The sequence below is a fragment of the Sus scrofa genome, chromosome 13 (genome assembly GCF_000003025.6).
Source record: "Sus scrofa isolate TJ Tabasco breed Duroc chromosome 13, Sscrofa11.1, whole genome shotgun sequence".
Classification (NCBI taxonomy): Eukaryota; Metazoa; Chordata; class Mammalia; order Artiodactyla; family Suidae; genus Sus; species Sus scrofa.
In genome coordinates this window covers 135,664,147-135,685,112 of record NC_010455.5, presented here as the reverse complement: position 1 = coordinate 135,685,112, position 20,966 = coordinate 135,664,147, and the positions used below count along the sequence as shown (strand labels likewise).

At 45.7% G+C, this 20,966-nt stretch overlaps 1 protein-coding gene across 1 annotated transcript in view; it reads left to right on the top strand.

Annotated features, from left to right (window-relative positions):
- KALRN (kalirin RhoGEF kinase) overlaps window positions 1-20,966 on the top strand; it is a 623,278-nt gene that overhangs the window by 591,960 nt on the left and 10,352 nt on the right. Inside the window, 7 exon segments of the mRNA XM_021071254.1 lie at window positions 5,890-5,917; window positions 6,416-6,587; window positions 7,928-8,049; window positions 8,970-9,101; window positions 10,539-10,703; window positions 12,732-12,810; window positions 18,823-19,023. Coding sequence (XP_020926913.1) covers window positions 5,890-5,917; window positions 6,416-6,587; window positions 7,928-8,049; window positions 8,970-9,101; window positions 10,539-10,703; window positions 12,732-12,810; window positions 18,823-19,023 — 899 coding nt within the window.

The window sequence follows — 20,966 nt, the reverse complement described above, 5'->3', positions numbered from 1 at the left end:
GGATTTAGCAAAAACAGGTGTTTTTCTTCTGGAGTCAGTTGACACCTGGTTTTCTAGATTAATGAGGATTTCACCCTCATTCTCAGGTCTCGGAGTCAGAATCTTGGACACTGACTGGCCATAAAAATAGACTCCAGATTTCCTCAAGCTCAGCTTGTTATTCATTGCTGGTTGATTTTCCCTGTAAGCCTTTCCTGTTGCTTCGCCACCCTCCCACTTTAAAGAAAACCCAAGCAAAAACGACTGGAATTGTCTCCAGTAGGAAGAAGCAGAGTTAGCCATGGGCTGCATTGTGGTGGTTCTCGGAGGAGGCACCTGCCGCCCTCTGCTGTTCAAATAAAACCAGATTCCTGACAGCTCTTGCCCACAGGGTCTACACAGCCTCCTCCTCCTGGACGCAGGTCTCCCAGCCAGAGAACGTGCGTTTTATAGAAACAAAGTCATCTTCCCTCCGCTCCCGCTTCCTTCCGATCCTCATGGGCCCCCAAAGTGTTTCTAAGGAAGGAAAAGATTAGGCTTCAGGGAACGTGCAGCTTGTGATTAACCCTTCAGGTCCCAGGTCCTTGCCCAAACCACTCATGATCATTAGACAAGATGGTCAGAAGGCCCAGGTTAGAGTCTGCTCACGAGTGACCTCAGTTACTGTGATTGAACAAATCCTGCCTGGCCTACTGTACTCAGGGTGCTAAGCAACACGACAGAGGGTACCTAAAACACAGGGACAGGTTACGCTCTTCAGCAGGTTCATAAGTCTGGTAGGGGAGTTTCCATTGTGGCTCTGTGGGTTAAGAACTCGACGTAGTCTCCATGAGGATGCAGGTTCAATCCCTGGCCTTGCTCATGGCGTTAAGGATCTGGCATTGTTGCAAGCTGCAGCTCAGATCTGGTGTGGCTCTGGCTATGATGCAGACCTGCAGCTACAGCGCCAATTCAACCCCTAGCCTGGGAACTTCCATATGCCGCAGGTGCAGCCCTAAAAAGGAAAAAACAAAACAAAAAGAAAATAAGAAACAAAAAAACAAGTCTGGTAGGGCAGTTATCGTGCAGGGAGGATGTTATGCTGGATGGCAGCACGTGCTCAGTGTCATGGGGACCAGCCTCTGGGAGAGCAGAGAGGAGGGACTATCACAATGGGCTAAACCTCAGACCCTGACTCAGACCCAATGAGATTCCAGAACAAGTCATGTTCCAGATTCATGGAAATCGGAAAACACTCCAAGTTCCTTACAAGGCATTTTCTCAATTCTCCCTCCCCCGGTTAGGACCCCACCGTTGACAATTGTTACGGATTTGACAAAATTCAGCAGAGCGCTTATGTGCCAGATATCGTGCTAGACTCTGAGGCAATGACAGTGAAGGAAATGTGGCCCTTGCCCGCATGGGCCTTGTAGTCCACAGGGGGCTGGAGACAAGTACAAAGATACCGTGTGAGAAGGGTGGCCCTCCTCCAGTCCACACGCTGATTTGTTTCAAAGGAAGAGGAGGAAACATGAGGGGGGGCATCGTCTATGGGCACGATCCGGAGTCAGGGTTAGGAAAACATTGGTAGGGAGTCTTCCCGGGCTCCTGGTCCTTCCTGGGGGAGGTTGAACAGGGGAACTGGGAAAGATGGGCTGGAGAGCAAGGCTGTGGAGCAAAGGTCAGCAGGCAGGGCTTTGACGTCGAGGATAAAGTCTCAAGAGCCTTTCCCAAGACTTGGCCTTCGCCCTGGACCTCGAGGCAGAAAGAGCTCTCAGAGCCAGTCCCCAGGCACCGCCTCTGTGATCTCACACGCGCTTCCCCATCACCTCTGACAAGGGGAGTTGGTAACAGCTGCTCAGCATTTCCTCCCAGGGCCTTGGAGGAGCCAGTGAAGGAGTTTGTGGGTAGTTTATGCCAATGCTGTGAGGCTGAACAAACCAGGGATGGTATTACGGTTGTCAGCAACACCTGGGCTGGCCAAACGGCATGAAGATGGGTGCCTCCCACAAGCTGCTTCCGGAGAGAGAACCTGCAAGGGAGCCACATCAGCAGCCTTTCCCTCCAATGTCCCCACTAAGGTCTGCACCCGAACTAGGAAGATCGTCTTTTTAAACAGTGCCTGTGTTTAATAATACACTTAACACATTTGGGGTCATGGTGAGAAAGAGGAGTAAGGCAAGAAATTCTCTAAGCAGCAGTTTGGGAATTTTTTTTTTTTTTTTTGTCTTTTGTCCTTTTAGGGCCTTAGGGCCGCACCCACAGCATACGGAGGTTCCCAGGCTAGGGGTCCAATTGGAGCTGTAGCCGCCAGCCTACACCACAGCCACAGCAATGCAGGATCCGAGCCGCGTCTGTGACCTATGCCACAGCTCATGGCAACGCTGGATCCTTAACCCACTGAGCAAGGCCAGGGATCAAACCCGCAACCTCATGATTCCTAGTCAGATTCGTTTCCGCTGCACCACCACGGGAACTCCAGTTTGGGATATTTATAAAAGTACCGACAGGGCAGATTTATGGAACGCCTCCCCCCTTACATTTTGATAACATAGGAAACTCTCCATTTGTCTCTTCACTTTGTCATCTGTCTCCTCTCAGCATCTCCTGGTGTGGACTCTGTCTTGCTCCCTTGTGGATTCCTATCCAGATGAGAATTGCAGGGCATTGAACAAAGCTGGCAGCATTCCCAAATCTTTTTGACTCTAGAGGCCTTCTGATCGAGTAGGGGGTAGGTCAAGGGGGAGGGTGGTGCTTCATGTTTGTTGAAGGCTGGTGAATGGCATGCAGTGTCCACCAGCCTGGATACTGCATGTCATTTAATTCTCTGTCTCCCACTAGACTGTTGGCCTAGTGAGGTAGTGAGCCCCCTGGCGGCCACCACCCCAACCAATTGTCAGTTCAGTAAAGCTTCATCAAATCAAGTCCTTCCATCAAGCAGCTTTCCAGGTGGGCCTTATTGCCCCCGATTTACAGATAAAACCAAGGTCTAAGCTGCTTAGGAATGTTCAAAGCAATGTCTGCCTTATAGTCTGGGTACTGGGTGCTCTCTGCTCGCTGAGTTAACAACCCCTCCTGCACCCACACCCCTGAGACCCTCCTCTCTCAGAGGCCATGGGTTTTATTGGTTTTAAGAATTTTCCAAACTTGGCATCCCATTGTGTTTGAAAACAGACTCTAGTCAAGTATTATTAGTAATATCCCTGGAAGTAATTACATTGTAGGTCTTTTGATCCCATTTCCAGATTCTGTGCTTGAATTAGTCCTAAATTCATGGGAGAACTGAAATGAAGACATAGGTCAAATATTCATTCAACCAACATGTATTACCTGAATATTACGTGGTAGACTGGGGTCTAGGGGCCTGAGGTGCAAAGATAAATAACAAATGGTTCCTGTCCTTGAAGATCCTACAGTCTGATAGCACTGACTGTGCCTTTTTTTCCTTAAAAAAAAAAAAAAAGACAAAAGTGAAACATACTGACTGCAGAATATTTGGAAAGCCCAGGTAAGAAGAAAAAAAAACAAAAAAATCATCCAGCCTTCAGATGTTTTATAAATCCTGAAGTCAAACCTGTGTCTTAGCATCTCCATATCTACAAAAACTTACACCAGCTTGAAGACAATGTTTTCAAATGGAGGGGAATAGCCACCCTTTATCCCATCACCCTGAGAAAACCGCTGTTAACGTTTAGGAAATACCACTAGTCTCCTTTTCTTTGTGAAAAGACTGGTTGCATGCCAGGTGGGTCAGTTTATGGGTCCTTAGCACCCCTGCAAGCAGAGCTCTGCTGCCCTCCATAGGTACTAGTTCATTGTTCAAGTGGAGCAACTCTTTATAATCCCTACCCCCCAGGCCAGGGTCCAAGGGCTCCTCATATACAGGGGTCTCCAAGATGTGCAAAAAGCTGTTGCTTTTACCAAATGCCACGGCATCGCCTGCCCCACCCCAGAGAAGCCTGGAGGGCAGGAAGTCAGTTTATCTGAGATCAGTTCCCTTGCTTAGACCGAACCTTCAGCGGCTTTCCTCAAACCAGGCTGCATGCCGATTCACCTAAAGCCACTTTCAAAACTCCTGATCCCAAGCCTACTTGACACCAGTTAAAACAGAATTTCTGGGCATGAGGCCCAGGCATTGGTGTTTTTAAAGCCACCTGCATGAAGGATTGAGAACCACTTTGTGATTTGAAAGCTGGCCAGCGGTGGTGTGAGTGGTCTTTTGGGACTAGCAGAGGGCTCAGTGGTGGTCAGAATATTGAGACACTCAGCCCTAGGACATGACACACCAGGAGTTTTTCTGCAGCCTGCTTTGTGAAAAACCTTGAGGGCAGGTGTGGGTGATCGTTTTGCAGAGGGGAAGTCAAAGGAGGAAATAATATCTTTTTCCAAAGGGCTCCTATGGCTCCTGCGTCAGGGAAAACCACACAGAAACCAAGTTCGCACAGGACATCGGGAATAAGTGACTGCGCCATCAGGCGATCTGTAAGGCACAGGAGCCTCCTGGCTTCATTATGAAGAAGAAGTTTGCAAGATAAACAATTAGAGATAAGCCACTGCAACAATAGGACTCTTAGCAGAAGGGAGATGATTAGAATCAGAGAATCTTTAAATAGTCATCAAATACTTGTTATTTGTCAAGCATTGTGTGACATATGATTTCATTCAATCTTGATGATAACACTGCATGAGATTATTTATCCACATTTTATAGTGAAGGAAAATAATGATAGCACATTTTAAGGAATGAGGATAAAATTATATTAAACAAAAGAGGGGTGCCCCAGCCTTTCCTCTGAAGCCCAGGTTTTTAGTTTTTGGTTTCTAAGGCCGCAGGTGCAACACATGGAAGTTCCCAGGCTAGGAGCTGAATCTGAGCTACAGCTGCCAGCCTACGCCACAGCCACAGCAACACCAGATCTGAGCTGAATCTGCAACCTACACCACAGGTCATGGCAATGCCGGATCCTTAACTCACTGAGTAAGGCCAGGGATTGAACCTGAATCCTCATGGATACTAGTCAGGTTCCTTTTCCACTGGGCCACAATGGGAACTCCTGAAGCCCAGGGTTTTTTTCCACCCTGTTTGTCTTTATCCCAGCCTGTTGGATTAGAGGTAATATACACAATGGAAGAAAAAACCAAGGTGACCATCTTCTCAAGAAGGTCTGGGAGGTTTTCCCTTCTGTGAAGATCTGTGGTGTCACAGGGCAGCTTGCTGTGTGCAAAGGGCTCCAACAGTGGCTCTGCCAACCAGCCATAGGAGCAAACAGCCAAGTCATTGGGGCAGCCCAGGTCTCTCTTATCTCACCTATGCAGCCAAAAAGGCTGCTCAGTGGCATTGCCCTGGGGAGGGCTGGGCTACAGGGGGATGCTGCAGGGGGCAGGATGGACAGGCAGGACCTCCCTCTTCCCTCTTCCACCCGACAAACTCTGCACTTAGCTGCTGGAACACCCCCAGCTCATAGGTTAGTTAAGGTCCACAACCCTTCCAGTTTAATAGACGTCAGTTCCTCTGTTGGTGAGAATTCCCGATGCCGGGAAGAATCAGTGCCATCATGATGCTTGATGCTTCAGTGCCTGTCGAGGTGGTGATGGGGTGGGGTGGAGAATGGGTTCTTGTGCGCATGGCAGGGAGGAAGACCGAGTGGGCTGCTGGAGGACAGAGACGCTGGCTGCAGGCAGCCCGGCTCTGAGTCACAGTAAACCTGCCTGGGGCCCGGGATACCCAGGGGTGAATGCGAACAGTCAGAGCAGATGGGCAAGTAGGCCAGGTGCCCTCGTGATGTGACAGGGATGCGGGCACAAACAGAGGTGGGCGCCAGGCTTCTCTCCCCAGGCTGTGCTTTCCTTGTACTCACTAGGCTAAAAGCCTCGGGTTCTCTTTTAGCAGTTTAGGATTTAAGCAATTTTCTGTTTCTTTGTGTTTTTCAGATCTTAAATCCAAATTTCATCCAAGAAGGTGAGTTAAAAGTGATAGGATTGAGACTATGGGGATTAGGTAAATAAATGAGGCAAATCCAGCACTGAGGTAGCACCTTTAAACCTTAGTGGTGTGGTTCTGTACTTATGAACAAGGAAAATGTTTAGGCTAAACTCTTAGGGTCAAAAAGACCACGACTTGCAGTATGTATACTAGGATCCATGTTTTTTAAGGAAAAAAAAAAGGGTTTCTAGAAAAGCTTGAAAGATATATACCAGACTGTTCACAGTAACTCCTGTGTGTGATGACATCATGGAGTCTTATCTTCTATTTTTTATTTATATTCCCTAATGTTCCTAAAATAAACATTTATTACTTTACATTTTCATGGGACACAGGTAACTCTACAGTGTTAAGCTGAAGGTTATTTGAATAATTACAGATCATGGGTGGGGAATGAGAGGGCTGTGTTATAAAATAGCTGTTTTATTCTAAGTTTGTTCTGAATGATGCAAATTTATGTCGCTTTGACCACAGTGGCCCCAGAATTCCTTGTGCCCCTGGTGGATGTGACCTGCTTGCTTGGGGACACGGTGACACTTCAGTGCAAAGTCTGTGGGCGGCCGAAGCCCACCATCACCTGGAAGGGTCCAGACCAGAACATCCTGGACACCGACAACAGCTCAGCCACATACACCGTCTCCTCCTGGTAAGCTGACCCCACATCAGCACCCCCAGCACCTGAGTCTGGTACCCGGAAACTGAGTCCAGGATGCAGCTCCTGTTTGGGTTCCTTGGTCTCTCAAGAGAAGAGATGCCCTGGAGCCTGTTCCAGCGCAGACTCTTTATGCCCCTCGGGAGCCTGTGGAATGGTGATATATTCAATTCCTCCTTTGACTAAAGAACTCTTTCTTAGGGGGAAAAAAAAAAAAAAAAGGTAGTTCTCACTGTGATGCAGTGGGTTAATGATCCATCTTGTCTCTGTGGCATTGCTGGTTCAATCCCTGGCCTGGAGCAGTGGGTTAAGGATCCCGTAGGTCACAGATGCAGCTTGGATTCAAGCCCTGGGTGGGAACTTCCATATGCTGTGGGTGTGGCCAAAAACAGGGGTTTAAAAATGACTTACTCCAAAGTATGCAATAGAATACTGAAAATCCAGCCACCGCCATGCTTCTACACAAAGACTTTACTCAAAGTTGGTGGACTGCCTTCCAATTATTCTTTAATATGGATTGCTACTCATTAAAAACTTTCTTGCACACCACTGCTTACCGTGGAAAAGTGGTACCAAGCCCTAGATGCTTAAGAAAACATTTATGCAAGAACACTTAGGATCAAGACACTGCATCCTTTAACTTCAGGTTTTTGCCTGTGACCTGGCCAGGTGGTAAAATCTCAGTGGCCCCAGGGAGCTTAGTGGGAGAGTTGGTATGTGGTGAGGCTCAGGAAGATCACCAGGTTATGTCACAACCAGTGGGAAGGAGTGGAGCTGACTGTGACTTCGGAATTTAACCCTTTCATTGCAGGTCTTTCTTTGACATCTGGGACCCCAGGCTGGGACTACTGGGAAAGTGATTTAGGAGAGGAATTTGCCTTTATTTAACTCACTTACTTATTGAGGGTCCCACACATAGGATGGGAACCACCTGAACATTTCATTCTCTAGCCTTCCCATTTTCTGGTACATTATTCATTGTGGACTGAAAATATTTTAGGACCATACTGCAAAGTAGCAATAATACTAGTAATATTGGGGACCAGTATTTGTACAGGACTTTATATATTTCAGACCACATTCGAATTCTTATCTCCTTTTACTCCTTTACTGTCCCTCATTTACAACCAACTCGAGAGATGGGCATGGTAAGAATTTTCTTCTTCTGTATGGAACTGGGCAGCTAGAGAGGGAAGGTCATCACCCAAGGTGTGTAAGAAGGTAACAGAACAGGGACTAGACCTTGGACCTGAGGATTCAGCTCAGCACACCAGGTACCTTTACTCATCAGTTGTCTTAACGGAGTTTGAAAGGCATCCGTTTGGTATCCCTAGTGATTCCGGGGAAATCACCCTGAAAATCTGCAATCTGATGCCCCAGGACAGCGGGATTTATACCTGCATAGCAGCAAATGACCACGGCACCACATCAACGTCGGCTACGGTTAAAGTGCAAGGTACAATCTCTTTGATAAACATTGTTTATGCTCTTTTTAATATTCATTTTTAATTGTAAAATACATGTAACGTGAAATTTACTGTCTTAACCAATTTCAAGTGTACAGTTCAGTAGTGTTAAGTACCTTTCGTGGTTGTGTAACCCATCTCCAGAACTCTGCATCTTGCAAAACTGAAATTGTGCACCCAGGAATTCCTGTCATGGCACAGCAGAAATGAATTCCACTAGGAACTATGAAATTGTTGATTCAATCCCTGGCCTCTCTCAGTGGATTAGAATCTGGCATTGCCGTGAGCTGTGGTGTAGGTCGCAGACACAGCTCAGATCTGGCATTGCTGTGGCTGTGGTGTAGGCTGGGAGCTGTAGCTCTGATTGGACCCCTAGCCTGGGAACCTCCATATGCCACAGGTGCGGCCCTGAAAAGCCAAAAAAAAAAAAAAAAAGCCAACTCTGCACCCATTAAACAGCATTTATCCATCCCCCATCCTCCCAGCCCCTGGGACCCACCATTCTACTTCCTGTCTCTATGAATTTCTATTAGTCAAACATTTTAATTCCACATTACAAGGGCTCCCTGAGACCTGGGGAAGAAGAGGTCCACTGTGAAAGCTCAAAGCAAAGCTCCAGCAAACAGGAAAAATCAGAATCCTTGCAAAGGATTGTCTGCACCCTGCCATTCATATCCCGGGTAGTTCCCTGGGCAGGCTTTCTCTCCACTGGGCGGTATTTAGTCTGAGGACGGCAAGGTCTATCTCAGGTGTCCCTCGGGCCTGGAGAAAGGTGTCCCTCGGTGGAGAAGGTCAGAAGAAACATTTGAGACACAGGTTAGGTAGCCTTCCCTAGATGACTCTCAGCCTTGGTGTAAAAATGTCACATTCTGCAGAGGTAGCATTTGACCGTACATTCTTGTCTCGGCAGGTGTTCCAGCGGCCCCCAACCGCCCCATTGCCCAGGAGAGAAGCTGCACCTCCGTGATCCTCCGCTGGCTGCCCCCATCCAGCACGGGAAACTGCACCATTTCTGGTTACACCGTGGAGTACAGAGAGGAAGGTGCGCCGTCCCTGCTCCCCCACCCTTCTTTTTCTACCTCCTCTCCCTCCTAAGCAGGTCCTCCAGAGTCATAAAACTCTCTGCCTCCTGCCTCTCATCAGCTGATCTTCCAGCTAGGCACAAAGGCCTCAATGCCAGGCCGCAGCCGCTTTTGATTTCAAACACTGAGCAGGGGTTTCTGCCAAAATGATAATGACCCGTGGCAGGTGGCAGAGTACCTCCATGTGCCCTTACTTCCCTACCTAACAGGCTGGGTCCTCTAGACAGGGATAATCGACCCCATTTTACTGATGAGAAGGCTAAGGCTTAAAGAAAATTAAGAAGCACGAGGCTGGGGTTCATAAGAGGCAGAGCTGACACGAGAACCCAGGTCTCTGGGTTGCTCATCTGTGATCCTTTCCCCAGCAAAGTAACTGGGGGAGCAAAAGCAGAGCCCCACCCCACCCCCACCCTATAGGCACAGTGACTTTTTAAATTGTTCAGTTTCTAAATTTGTTACATTGACACGCTCAGAGTGCATACATTCCCTCGGATGGTGGAAACAACTGAGCCCGGCCCCTGTGATCAAGAAGAGTTGGTTGAAATGAGATGCTGCGGGGTCATTCTGGTTGTTAATAACACATCTCTGGTTGTTAATAACGTGCGATGACACCTGAATTGAAAGCAACTGTCTGCACATGGAACCAGAATCCTCTGTTTTACGCTACTCTGCTCTGCGTTGCTCTTCTTTTTTAACCCTTTTCTCTTCTATTAAACAGGCCTCTGAAGTTTTAAAGCCATTCCCATTTGCCTTCTTCTTTTGCTGGTCACAGTGTCTCCCTCCTTGGCGCAAAGGTGTCTGTGCTGAGCTGGAAGACAGCTCTCTAAGCCTTGGCGTTCCTCAGGCTTTAGTTCATTTTATGAACCAAGTTCTCTTGGGAAAATTGTTAAATCTTCCTGAGCCTCAGTTTCTTCATCTGCAAAGTGAGATTCATGCTCATTGGGTTTCTGTGGATTAAAGCGAGCAGGTTAAATGAGAGAATTAGAGGAAGGCGCCTCCCACAGTATTTTACAGGCAGTGCTCAGTACATGTTCATGTCCATTCTGTTTCCATTTCCAGATGTATATTTCTCTCATTTTGTTATAAATTTACCACATATTTTTCTTGTTAGAAGTTTGCTCTGGTTCCTCTGTCAATTCTGTCTGCTCCCACAGGGCATGGTGAAAGTTCCAGTTTGAAAATGAACAGAATCTGCAGGCCAACTGCTCTCACACGCCTCATGATGTATTCAGTCCTTTAGGAAATCCAACCCAAACCTGCCCCAGAAAGGCCCAAGACAGGCTTTCAACTGCCCCTTGAATGGAATGTGTCCATTTTCCTTTCATTGTGTGCTGAAGGTTTTTGAAACAATGTGTCTGGCCTTTTCTCTTGCCCTCTCCTTGGAAATTGTGCCCTAGGTTCCCAGGCCTGGCAGCAGTCGGTAGCATCGACCTTGGACACTTACCTTGTCATCGAAGACCTCAGTCCTGGGAGTCCTTATCAGTTCAGGGTCAGTGCCAGTAACCCCTGGGGCATCAGCCTTCCCAGTGAGCCCTCGGAGTTCGTGAGACTTCCAGAATACGGTAAGTCCCAGCCCTGCTGGCACCCGGGCCGTGGGGACCAGCTACCTGGCCAACTGTCCCATACTCATGGCACTGCTACCCACTGGCACATCCGGCCACTGGGCTAGAGGCGACCTGGATGTGCTTGTCGGCTTCTGACAAGTAACACTTCAGAGGCTTGATGAAGTGTTCCCAGAAAGTATGATTTCAAATGTCTTGGAGCAAAAGTTAGATCTGCCCCCGCTACCCTGGGCCTGCCAGGCTCCTGGTACCTGTGTGCCCCTCCTGACTGAGAGGGGCAGTCAGGAGCCACAAGTCACATGGATACTATCAACCCCTCTTCTGAGACTGGAACACCAAGCCTCCTCTTCCCTGAGAACCCCTGCCCGCCTAAGTGTACCCACAGCATCAGGACAGCCCCATTCACCAATTTAAAATGGGGAGAGGAGGCATTCCTGTCATGGCTCAGCAGTAACAAACCCAACTAGTATCCACGAAGACACGGGTTCCGTCCCTGGCCCTGCTCAGTGGGTTCAGGATCCGGTGTTGCCATGAGCTGTGGTGTGGGTCGCAGAGGTGGCTCAGATCTGGCATTGCTGTGGCTGTGGTGTAGGCTGGCAGCTGCAGCTCCGATTCAACCCCGAGCCTGGGAACTTCCTACTGCTGCACGTGCGGCCCTGAAAAGAAAAAAATCAAAATTAAAAATAAATAAAATGGGAAGAGGAAAGCAACCTGGCTGAAGATTTGAGTCAAAATGAATACTAGATAGTTTCCTCAACCCCAACCCTCCCAGGATGTCTTTTGTTTCAACAAGGATAGATTTTTATGTGCATGGTTAAATAACTAGCTAAGATAATGCGTTGCACTAGCTGTGCATGAGTATCTTACCAATGTGTTTCTTATTTTGCCCCTCTATTCATGATCTCACCAGGCCACCTTGGTCCCAGGGACATTTTGTAAGAGGAAACTTGTTAACCTGAAGAAATCTCCAAGGAGTGACAGGGCATGGCAGTGAGCTGTGTGTGCTGGAGCCAGAGAGGAGGTCACTGTACTTAAAACACAGTGAACCCGTGTCACTGGATGAAGGGTTTCCAGCATCTCCAGGGGAGCTGAGGACCTCGAGGACCCACCCCTGGCTGTAGCCCCGCCCCCTTAATGCTCCCCAGGCTCCTCCCCACTGCCCACCCCGCTCAGCTTTGCTTCCATGGGCCTGTGACTCACTGGAAAACCTTGGCCCTGGTTCTCTCTTTCCTCAGAATTCACTAAGGATAAGCCCTGTCCAGACTTGGCCGGGCTGTGCTCTGGGCAGTCTGGAGTGACCGGGGTCAAAAGAGACATGCTGTGGCAGCTTGACTGCTCCTCTCTGGAGCCGCTGCCTAAAGCCAGGGGAGGGATGACCACTGCTTATGCGTCGCTTCCTTCCCTGGGCCTTGCTCCCCAGCAGACAGCACAGATACTGGTGTACGTGTTTGTGTGTGTGTATAAATCATTGCCAGGAATTAACACATCATGCAAGGTAATGCTGCTGAAGATCCTACTCAGGCATATATTTTGAGTTACACTAAACCATTCACTATACCAGATAAGCTCATTAATGCAGCGAACAAAAGGGTGAGAAAGAGCCAATTTTTAGAATGTTTTGAGCTCATTCCTTTCCTATGCTCCTTGGCCTGTCGCTCATCCCCTTTCCTCTGCTGCATCTGCCTCCCTCCAGCCCTGACTCTCACCTGCTTTCCTAGGCCTTCAAAGTGTTTTTCTTCCTCCCTTTTCATTTTTTTTCTACCAAATTTCTATTGGAAAATATCCAGAAGTTACATTTCTGATTGTCTGGAGTTTTTCCTTCATTCACGTTGATGGTACAGGGAGTCATGTCAGTTTCCCTTTGGATAATATTTTTTTAGATAACATTTCGAAGAATCATGGCATTTTCCCACTGAGTTAGATATTTAGTCATGAGAAGTGCTTTGGGGTGATGCTGGAGCTTTTCTATTCATCTTAATTCTTATACAATTTCCTCAATATCATAAATGGATTCTTTCTCTTCTAAAGATGCCGCTGCTGATGGCGCCACCATTTCTTGGAAAGAAAATTTTGATTCAGCTTATACTGAACTGAATGAAATTGGAAGGTAATGACCCACTTTTCTGTTTTCTCATTCATGAACACAATAATAGCACAACAGAATAACATGTTTTTCTTTGTTTCTTTCACTACATGCATTCTCTGTATACCAAGAAGAAAAAAAAGCTAGAATACTTATGTGTATTTTCTATGGCTCTTTTTCTAACTTCTTGAGTTAAAGACTTCATTCATCAGTTCTCAGCTGTTTTACTTTTCTAATGTAAGAATTTAAGGTTCGGCGTTCCCTTCATGACTCAGCGGTTAACGAACCCAACTAGGATCCATGAGGATGCAGGTTCAATCCCTGGCCTCGCTCAGTGGGTTAAGGATCTGGCGTTGCTGTGGCTGTGGTGTAGGTTGCACGTGGGGCTCGGATCCCATGATGCTGTGGCTTTAGAGTAGGCCAGCAGCTGTAGCTCCTATTCAATCCCTAGCCTGGGAACGTCCATATGCCACAGGTGCAGCCCTAAAAAGAAAAAGAAAAAAAAAAAAGAAGAAGAATTTAAGGCTCGATTGTTTCTTCAAAGTACAATATTAGCTACATCTCCCGAGTTTTGATATGTGACATTTCTATTACCCTTCAGTTCAAAGTAGTTTTCCTTCAACTATGTTTTGACCCAATTGTAATAGAAATGTTTTAAACGTTACAAATGTATGAGATCTTTAAAAATTATCTTCTCATCGCAGATTTCTATCTTAATTGCATTGTGGTTAGAGAACTTGGTCGGTATAATACTGATTCCTTGATTTTGGTGGCACTTGCTTGATGAGTACAGGGTCAGTTTTCATTAAAAGTTCCATGTGTTCCTTGGAAAAATGTATATCACTAGTTGTTGAGTATACGTCTCTCTATGCGTCCACGTGTCAAGCACATTATTTTACGGTAATTTCTAGTCCAACCTCCCCTCCTTCTTCCTCTCTGTCCCTCTGTCCCTTTTGGTGTGTTAGAGAACTCTGTCTTCAAAAATATCACCTGTCTCAATAAATAGTTGATGGGAAGGTACAGAACAGGAGTCATGCCTGTGATGCGTTGATCTCCAGGTGGTGCAGGTGAGAGAAGGTGGGTAGGTCTCACTGGGCACCCACCCTCCTGTGATGTGTTCGTAAAAGAGCCCCCACTAGCAATTGGCAATTAGCATCATTTCCATCCCTGACTGACATTTCTCAGTGAAGGATAAAATTTCTTAAGTGGTTGTGCCAGAGCTTATAGAGATAACCAAACTATTTGTTATTCCTGTTCCTTAAGCAGGAGTCACAATGTAATTCACTGCCTTTTGTTACAGCGTCTTTATCAAAAGCGAACTTTCGGAATTCCCTGGTGGCCTAGCAGTTAAGGATTTGGTGATGTCACTGCTGGGCTTGGGTTTAATCCCAGGTTTAGGAACTTCCGTGTGCCATGGGTGTGGCCAACCCTCTGTGCCCCACACCCCCTGCCAAAACAAAAACCAAAACCAAAACCCAACTTTCACTCTACTTTCCTATCTTCTTTGTGTAGCCAGATTGGGCGGGGGGGGGGGAGTTCAATGGGCCAATGAAAATTGACGTGGTGATGCTGCTGCTGCTTATTGAGTTCTATAGTGGTCCTGATACTATGCAGATATTTCACAAAAGTTACTCATGATGTCATGTTTGAGTAGATTTCCAACAAAGGAAACAGGCTCGGGAGATTAAGTCACTTTCTCAAGGTCCCACAACATCCCACAGCTGGTAAGTGTAGCACCAGGATTCAAAATATGAGCTACCTGACTTTAAGCCTGCGCTTGTTTTACTAACATATGTTGTTTCTCATCATAGCGATTTGCGTCAAAAATAAGCTCTAGTAATTGAAATATAGTTTGTCATATGATATTAAAATGTGTGAAGCTACACAGGACCCCAGTAATGAGCAAATCAAATCCCCATCTGGTTCTAGATGAAACAGGTTCTCTCACCTGGATGTACCAGTTAATCCCTCCCCCAGGCCTGTATTTGTCATTGACAGCCATGGGTTAAGGCATGTTATACCTAGCAGAGATGTATGTTGTGCGATTTCTCAAAAAGAGATCAATTTCCTGAATTGTTCAAAGCAATCAATTTTTTTTGAAAATTTCATCTCCAACTATCTGGAGCTTTTCCTTTCTCCTTCTTATAGTCCTCATATTTTTAGAAGATCGTTTAAAATGATATATGTTAACAGAATGGAAAGGAAACATACAGCTACATGAGCTGCCTGAAAGATATTTCTGCGAAGGCCATAGAAGTGAGGCAACTTTCTCCACCACACCTAAACCTAGCATTCTAGGTCTATGTGACTATCTTGTTAAAAATAACTCTTCAGTAATTACATACTAGAAAAATCATGGTGAAAAAGAAATATCTCCACTCCTATAGCCTCTACCTAGAGGTGAAGAGCACTTGAGCATGGCATAATTAACCAGAAACAAAATCTATAGGCACATGGCTGCTTAAAGAAGCCAGAGAGTTATCCCTTGGGAGTGCTGATTGGTTACCTGTACAGGATCCAAAAAGGCCACAGTACCAGGCCTTCAGGTGAGGATGGCAGGATGAACACAGGCATCTATTTTCATTCCCTCCTGAGACTTCACTGAATCTGTAGTAGATGAACTTTGTTAAGCAGGCACATAAATATGAGGACACTGGAAGAAGTATTAGAAGCCAAAAAATAAGTGGAAATGACAAATGACCAAGAGGCCTGAGAAACTCAATCCAAGTCACTTGCAGGGTCAAGTGAGAGCCAGTATGACCCGTGCAGCAGAATTCCCTAAAGGCTCAGGTAGGGCAGGATCCAGTACCCCTTAGAAATAGGAGTAGGAGTTCCCGTTGTGGCTCAGTGGTTAACGAATCCAACTAGAAACCACGAGGTTGCGGGTTCGATCCTTAGCCTTGCTCAATGGGTTAAGGATCCGGCATTGCCGGATGTGGTGTGGTGTAGGTCACAGACATGGCTTGGATCTAGGGTTGCTGTGGCTGTGGCACAGGCCCGTGGCTACAGCTCCAATTAGACCCCTAGCCTGGGAACCTCCATATGCTGCAGGTGCGGCCCTAAAAAGACAAAAAATAAAAAATAAAAAAAAAAAAGGAGTAAAGAAGATGCAAAAAGCAGAAGGATCCCTGGCCTTGCTCAGTGGGTTAAGGATCCAGCCTTGCCGTGACCTGTGGTGTAGGTCGCAGACGCGGCTTGGATCTAGCATGCTGTGGCTGTGGTGTAGGCTAGCAGCTACAGCTCCAATTAGACCCCTAGCCTAGGAACCTCCATATGCTGTAGGTGCAGCCCTAAAAAGACAAAAAAAGAAAAAAGAAAAAAAGAAATAGGAGTAAAGAAGATGCAAAAAGCAGGATTGTCTGAACCTTTGGTGAGATGAAGATGTGACCCCAGATCTGTTCTCCAACTTCCAGTAGCTCTATGATTGTCCCTCCCAATCCAGGAAAAGACCGGAGGTTTATCCTCTGGAGAGGATGAAACAGAGTGTGCTGTTCTCAGGGACACCGGCACAGCTGAGGGCAGGAGAACCATGCTCCAAACAGGGCTGTTGCGAGAATATAAAAATGATGGATGCTAAGGAGCCCTGCTGTCATTCACCAGGCCTCCAGAGGTGGATGGCCAGGGCTTCGTCTTCTAGGCAGCAAGTAGGAGGGTCTTTCTCTAAGGAATCTAAACAGCTCAAGAAGGACTTGAAGATACTGACTTTGGAGTTTCCCTCAATTAAACAGTCCATTCAGATCACCCTACAGCAAAAGTCAACTTGATAGGCTCTACTCACACAAAGTTTCCAAAAGGCTTTTTGGTTCCCAACTTTATTATTATTATTAGTATTATTATTAGTATTATTTTGGTCTTTTTAGGGCCATACCCATGACATAATGGAGGTTCCCAGGCTAAGGGTCGAATTGGAGCTGTAGGTGCTGGCCTACACCACAGCCACAGCAATGTCAGATCCAAGCCACATCTGTAACCTACACCACAGCTCATGGCAACACCAGATCCTTAACCCACTGAGCGAGGCCAGGGATCAAACCTGTGTCCTCATGGATGCTAGTCAGATTCGTTTCCATGACAGGAACTCCTGGTTCCCAACTTTTAAAATGAGTCAACTTCTGATGCTGGCAATGATGGAATAAGCCCATTGCTACCTTTCTCTCTCACTGATTACAACTGGAATCTCTGGACAAAATACAAATAGCAACTGTTGGAGCATTCTGAAAAAGTAAATAGCAGGGATATCAGGGAGGGAAGGCAACACCTAAAGAGAGACAAGAATGGAAGCAGTGAGTTTTCTGGGGTTTCTTGCTTCTCCTTGATCTGGATTTGACCCAAGGGTGGGCCAGATCAAGGAACTGTACAGCATGCACAGAGGGCAGAAACTCCAAGAGAACCCCATCTTTTTGGCCAAAAGACAGGGAGAGGGCCTTTGAGCTGAAGAGAGCAGAAATATATTCTTTATAGAAAAGAAATTGGAACCTGTGTCTGATGTTCAGAATGACAGAGAAATACATTGACTGAAAAATGTTGCTAGTTTTTTGCATCTTGATGAATCATAACATACTAAGGAAGGAAAAATCGTTTTTCTGAATGATAACATTGTGATTAAAAATAAAGGAATAGAACTAGAACTAAAAAAAATTTTAATTTATATGGAAACACAAAAGACTCTGAATAGCCAAAACAGTCTTGAGAAAGAAGAATGGAGCTGAAGGAATCAGGTGTCCTGGCTTCAGACTATGCTACAAAGCCACGGATATCAGAACAGTATGGTACTGGCACAGAAGCAGAAATCTAGATCAATGGGACAGAATAGAAAGCCCAGAAATAAACCCACACGCCTATGGTCAGTTAATCTGTGACAAAAGGGGCAAGAATATACAGTGGAAAAGAGATGGTCTCTTTAATAAGTGGTGCTGAGAAAACTGGACTGCTACAAATAAAAGAATTAAATTAGGACATTCTCTAACACCACAAACAAAAGTAAACTCAAAATGAACTAAAGCTCTAAATGTAAGATCAGATACTATAAAGTTCCTAGAGGAAAAATAGGCAGAATGCTCTTTGGCATAAATTGCAGCAATTTTTTTTGGATCCATCTCCTAAAGTAATGGAAATAAGAGCAAAAATAAACAAATGGGGCCTAATTAAATTTAAAAGCTTTTGTACAGCAAAAGAAATCAGAAACAATGAAAAGATAACCTACAGAATGGTAAGAGTATAAATTGGTGCAGCCACCATGGAGAACAGTGTGGAGATTCCTTAAAAAGCTGAAAATAGAGTTACCACATTATCCAGCAATCCCATGCCTGGACATATATCTGGGAAAGATGAAAACTCTTACTTTGAAAATATACACACACCACTGCATCAGCACTATTTACAATAGTTTACAATAGCCAAGATATGGAAGCAACCTAAATGTCTATCAACAGAGGAATGGATAGAGGAGATGTGCTACATATATACAATGGAATATTACTCAGCCATAACAAATGAAATTATGCTGTTTGCAGCAACATGGATGGATCTAGAGATTATCATACTAAGTAAATCAGAGAAAGATAAACATCATAGGATATTGCTTATCTGTGGAATCTTAAAAATGATGCAAGTGAACTTATTTACAAAACAGAATTAGGCTCACAGACATAGAAAACAAACTTATGATTACCAAAGGGGAAAGCATGAGGAAGAATTAATGAGAAGGTCAAGATTACTGTATACACCCTACTGAATATAAATGGATAAACAACAAGGACCTGCTGTATAGCACAAGAAACTATATTCAATATTTTGTAATAATCTATAATGGAAAAGAATCTGAAAAAGATTCCGAATCACGTTGCTGTACACCTGATACTAACACAACATTGTAAATCAACTATACTTCAATAAAAAAAAAAATACCAGAAAGTAGAGTCCTAATAAAATGTTGCTGTCTGACCCCTTGAGATAAAACTTCACACGTCATTGAATAAAATGAGACCTAGTTGTTTTAGGAATCTTGGCAAAATCTTTCTCCCTTTTGTTTTCCAGAGGCCGTTTCTCCATAGTAAAGAAGTGCATTCACAAAGCTACTCGTAAAGATGTGGCTGTGAAATTCGTCAGCAAAAAAATGAAGAAAAAAGAGCAGGCTGCCCATGAGGCTGCCCTGCTTCAGCACCTGCAGCACCCCCAATACATCACTCTCCATGACACCTATGAGTCCCCCACATCCTACATCCTGATTTTGGAACTGTAAGTATGAACATCACCTCTTGAAGGTGGTTCCCAGCTTTTTGGGTTCTTTATTGCCCACAGGTAATGACATGGCAGTTACATGTCATGCAGTGTCTTCTAGTTTACAAAGTATTGCAGGTAATATAGATGCTTCCCTCCATTGTATGAACATGTTAGTCCCATGTTATAGGTTAGAAAATCCAGAATAAGGAAGGTCATTAAAACTAGTTCCCTAAAACTAGGAAATGGAGGGAGTTCCTGTCGTGGCTCAGTAGTTAACAAATCCAACCAGGAACCATGAGGTTGCGGGCTCAATCTCTGGCCTCGTTCAGTGGGTTAAGGATCCGGCGTGGCCATGAGCTGTGGTGTAGGTCGCAGACGTGGCTCGGAACATGAGTTGCTGTGGCTGTGGCGCAGGCCAACAGCTGTAGCTCAAATTAGACCCCTAGCCTGGGAACCTCCATATGCTGCAGGTGTGGCCCTAGAAAAGACAAAAAGACAAAACAAAAAACAAACAAACAAAAAAACCCTAGGAAATGGAGGAGTTCCGTTGTGGCTCAGCAAATTAAGAACCTGACACAGTGTCCGTGAAGATGCAGGTTCAATCCCAGGCCTTGCTCAGTGGGTTAAGGATCTGGCGTTGCCCTAGGTCGTAGATTCAGCTCTGATCCAGCCTTGCTGTGGCTATAGTGTAGCCTGGTAGCTGCAGCTCCAATTCGACCCCTGGCCCAGAACTTACATATACTGCAGGTGTGGCCATCAAAAGAAAAACAAAATTAAAAACTAGGAAATGGAGTAGCTGGCACTTGAACCCACATCTCTCTCAAATTTTTATTTTCTTTCTCTTATGTACTCTGGAGCTGGGCAGATGTTTAGGAATAGCTTGTTGACAATGGGCTTAGTGACAGAGGTGGGTTTGTGGGTGTATCTACTTCCAGAGCATCCCCAGTCTACCACCCAAGAAATTCCTTTAAGAGGAATCCAAAACCTTCTACTCATCCCAGATACTCTAAAGAGTCAGGCAGCCATATACTTACTTGGCCATATACTTGGGACCACATACTGGGCCCCAGAAAAGGGTAATAAGATCGCATCCCTCCCACTCCTTCCCCAAACTAAGAACAGAGGTCAGGTTCTGTGGTTTTAGAGATCTTATTGGGGCTAAAGAGAACCATCTTTTCAGAAGTACGGAGCCCCACCTAAGTGTTATCTGATTGGTGTTAATGAAGCCCTGGGCCTGAAGAGGTGACACATTGACACTGAAGACTGATGATGAGTATGGCTCCACGTGAACCTATGTTTAATCGAGCAGCACCTCAATTTACAGCTTCCCAACTGTGCTTTTAGTCCCTACGCTCTTGTGTGCTTATTAGTCTAGCTGTGTGTGTATGGGGACCTTTGAAGCAGTGACTTATCATAAATTCATTTATGATGAAAAAAATCAAGGAGTTCCCATTGTGGCTCAGCGGGTTACAAACCCAACACAGTGTCCAAGAGGATGCAGGTTCCATCCCTGGCTTCTCTCAGGCATTAAGGATCTGGCATTACTGCACGCTGGGGTGTAGGTCACAGATGTGGCTCAAATCTGATGTTGCCATGGCCATGGTGTAGACTGCAGCTCTGATTTGTTCCCTGGCCTGGAAAATTCTCTATGTCACAGGTGCAGCCATAAAAAGAAAAAAAAAAAAGCCAACATCCAAACATCTTAGGCTATATTTTTTAATTACTTGAAAAGAAATAAGAGTTGTGGCTCGGCAGAAATGAATCTGACTAGTATCCATGAGGACACGGGTTTGATCCCTGGCCTCGCTCAGAGGGTTGGGATCCAGCATTGCCATGAGCTGTAGTGTAGGTCACAGACACGGCTTGAATCCTGTGTTAGTGTGGCTATGGCGTAAGCCAGCGCTACAGCTCCAATTCGATCCCTAGCCTAGGAACCTCCATATGCCACAGGTGGGGCC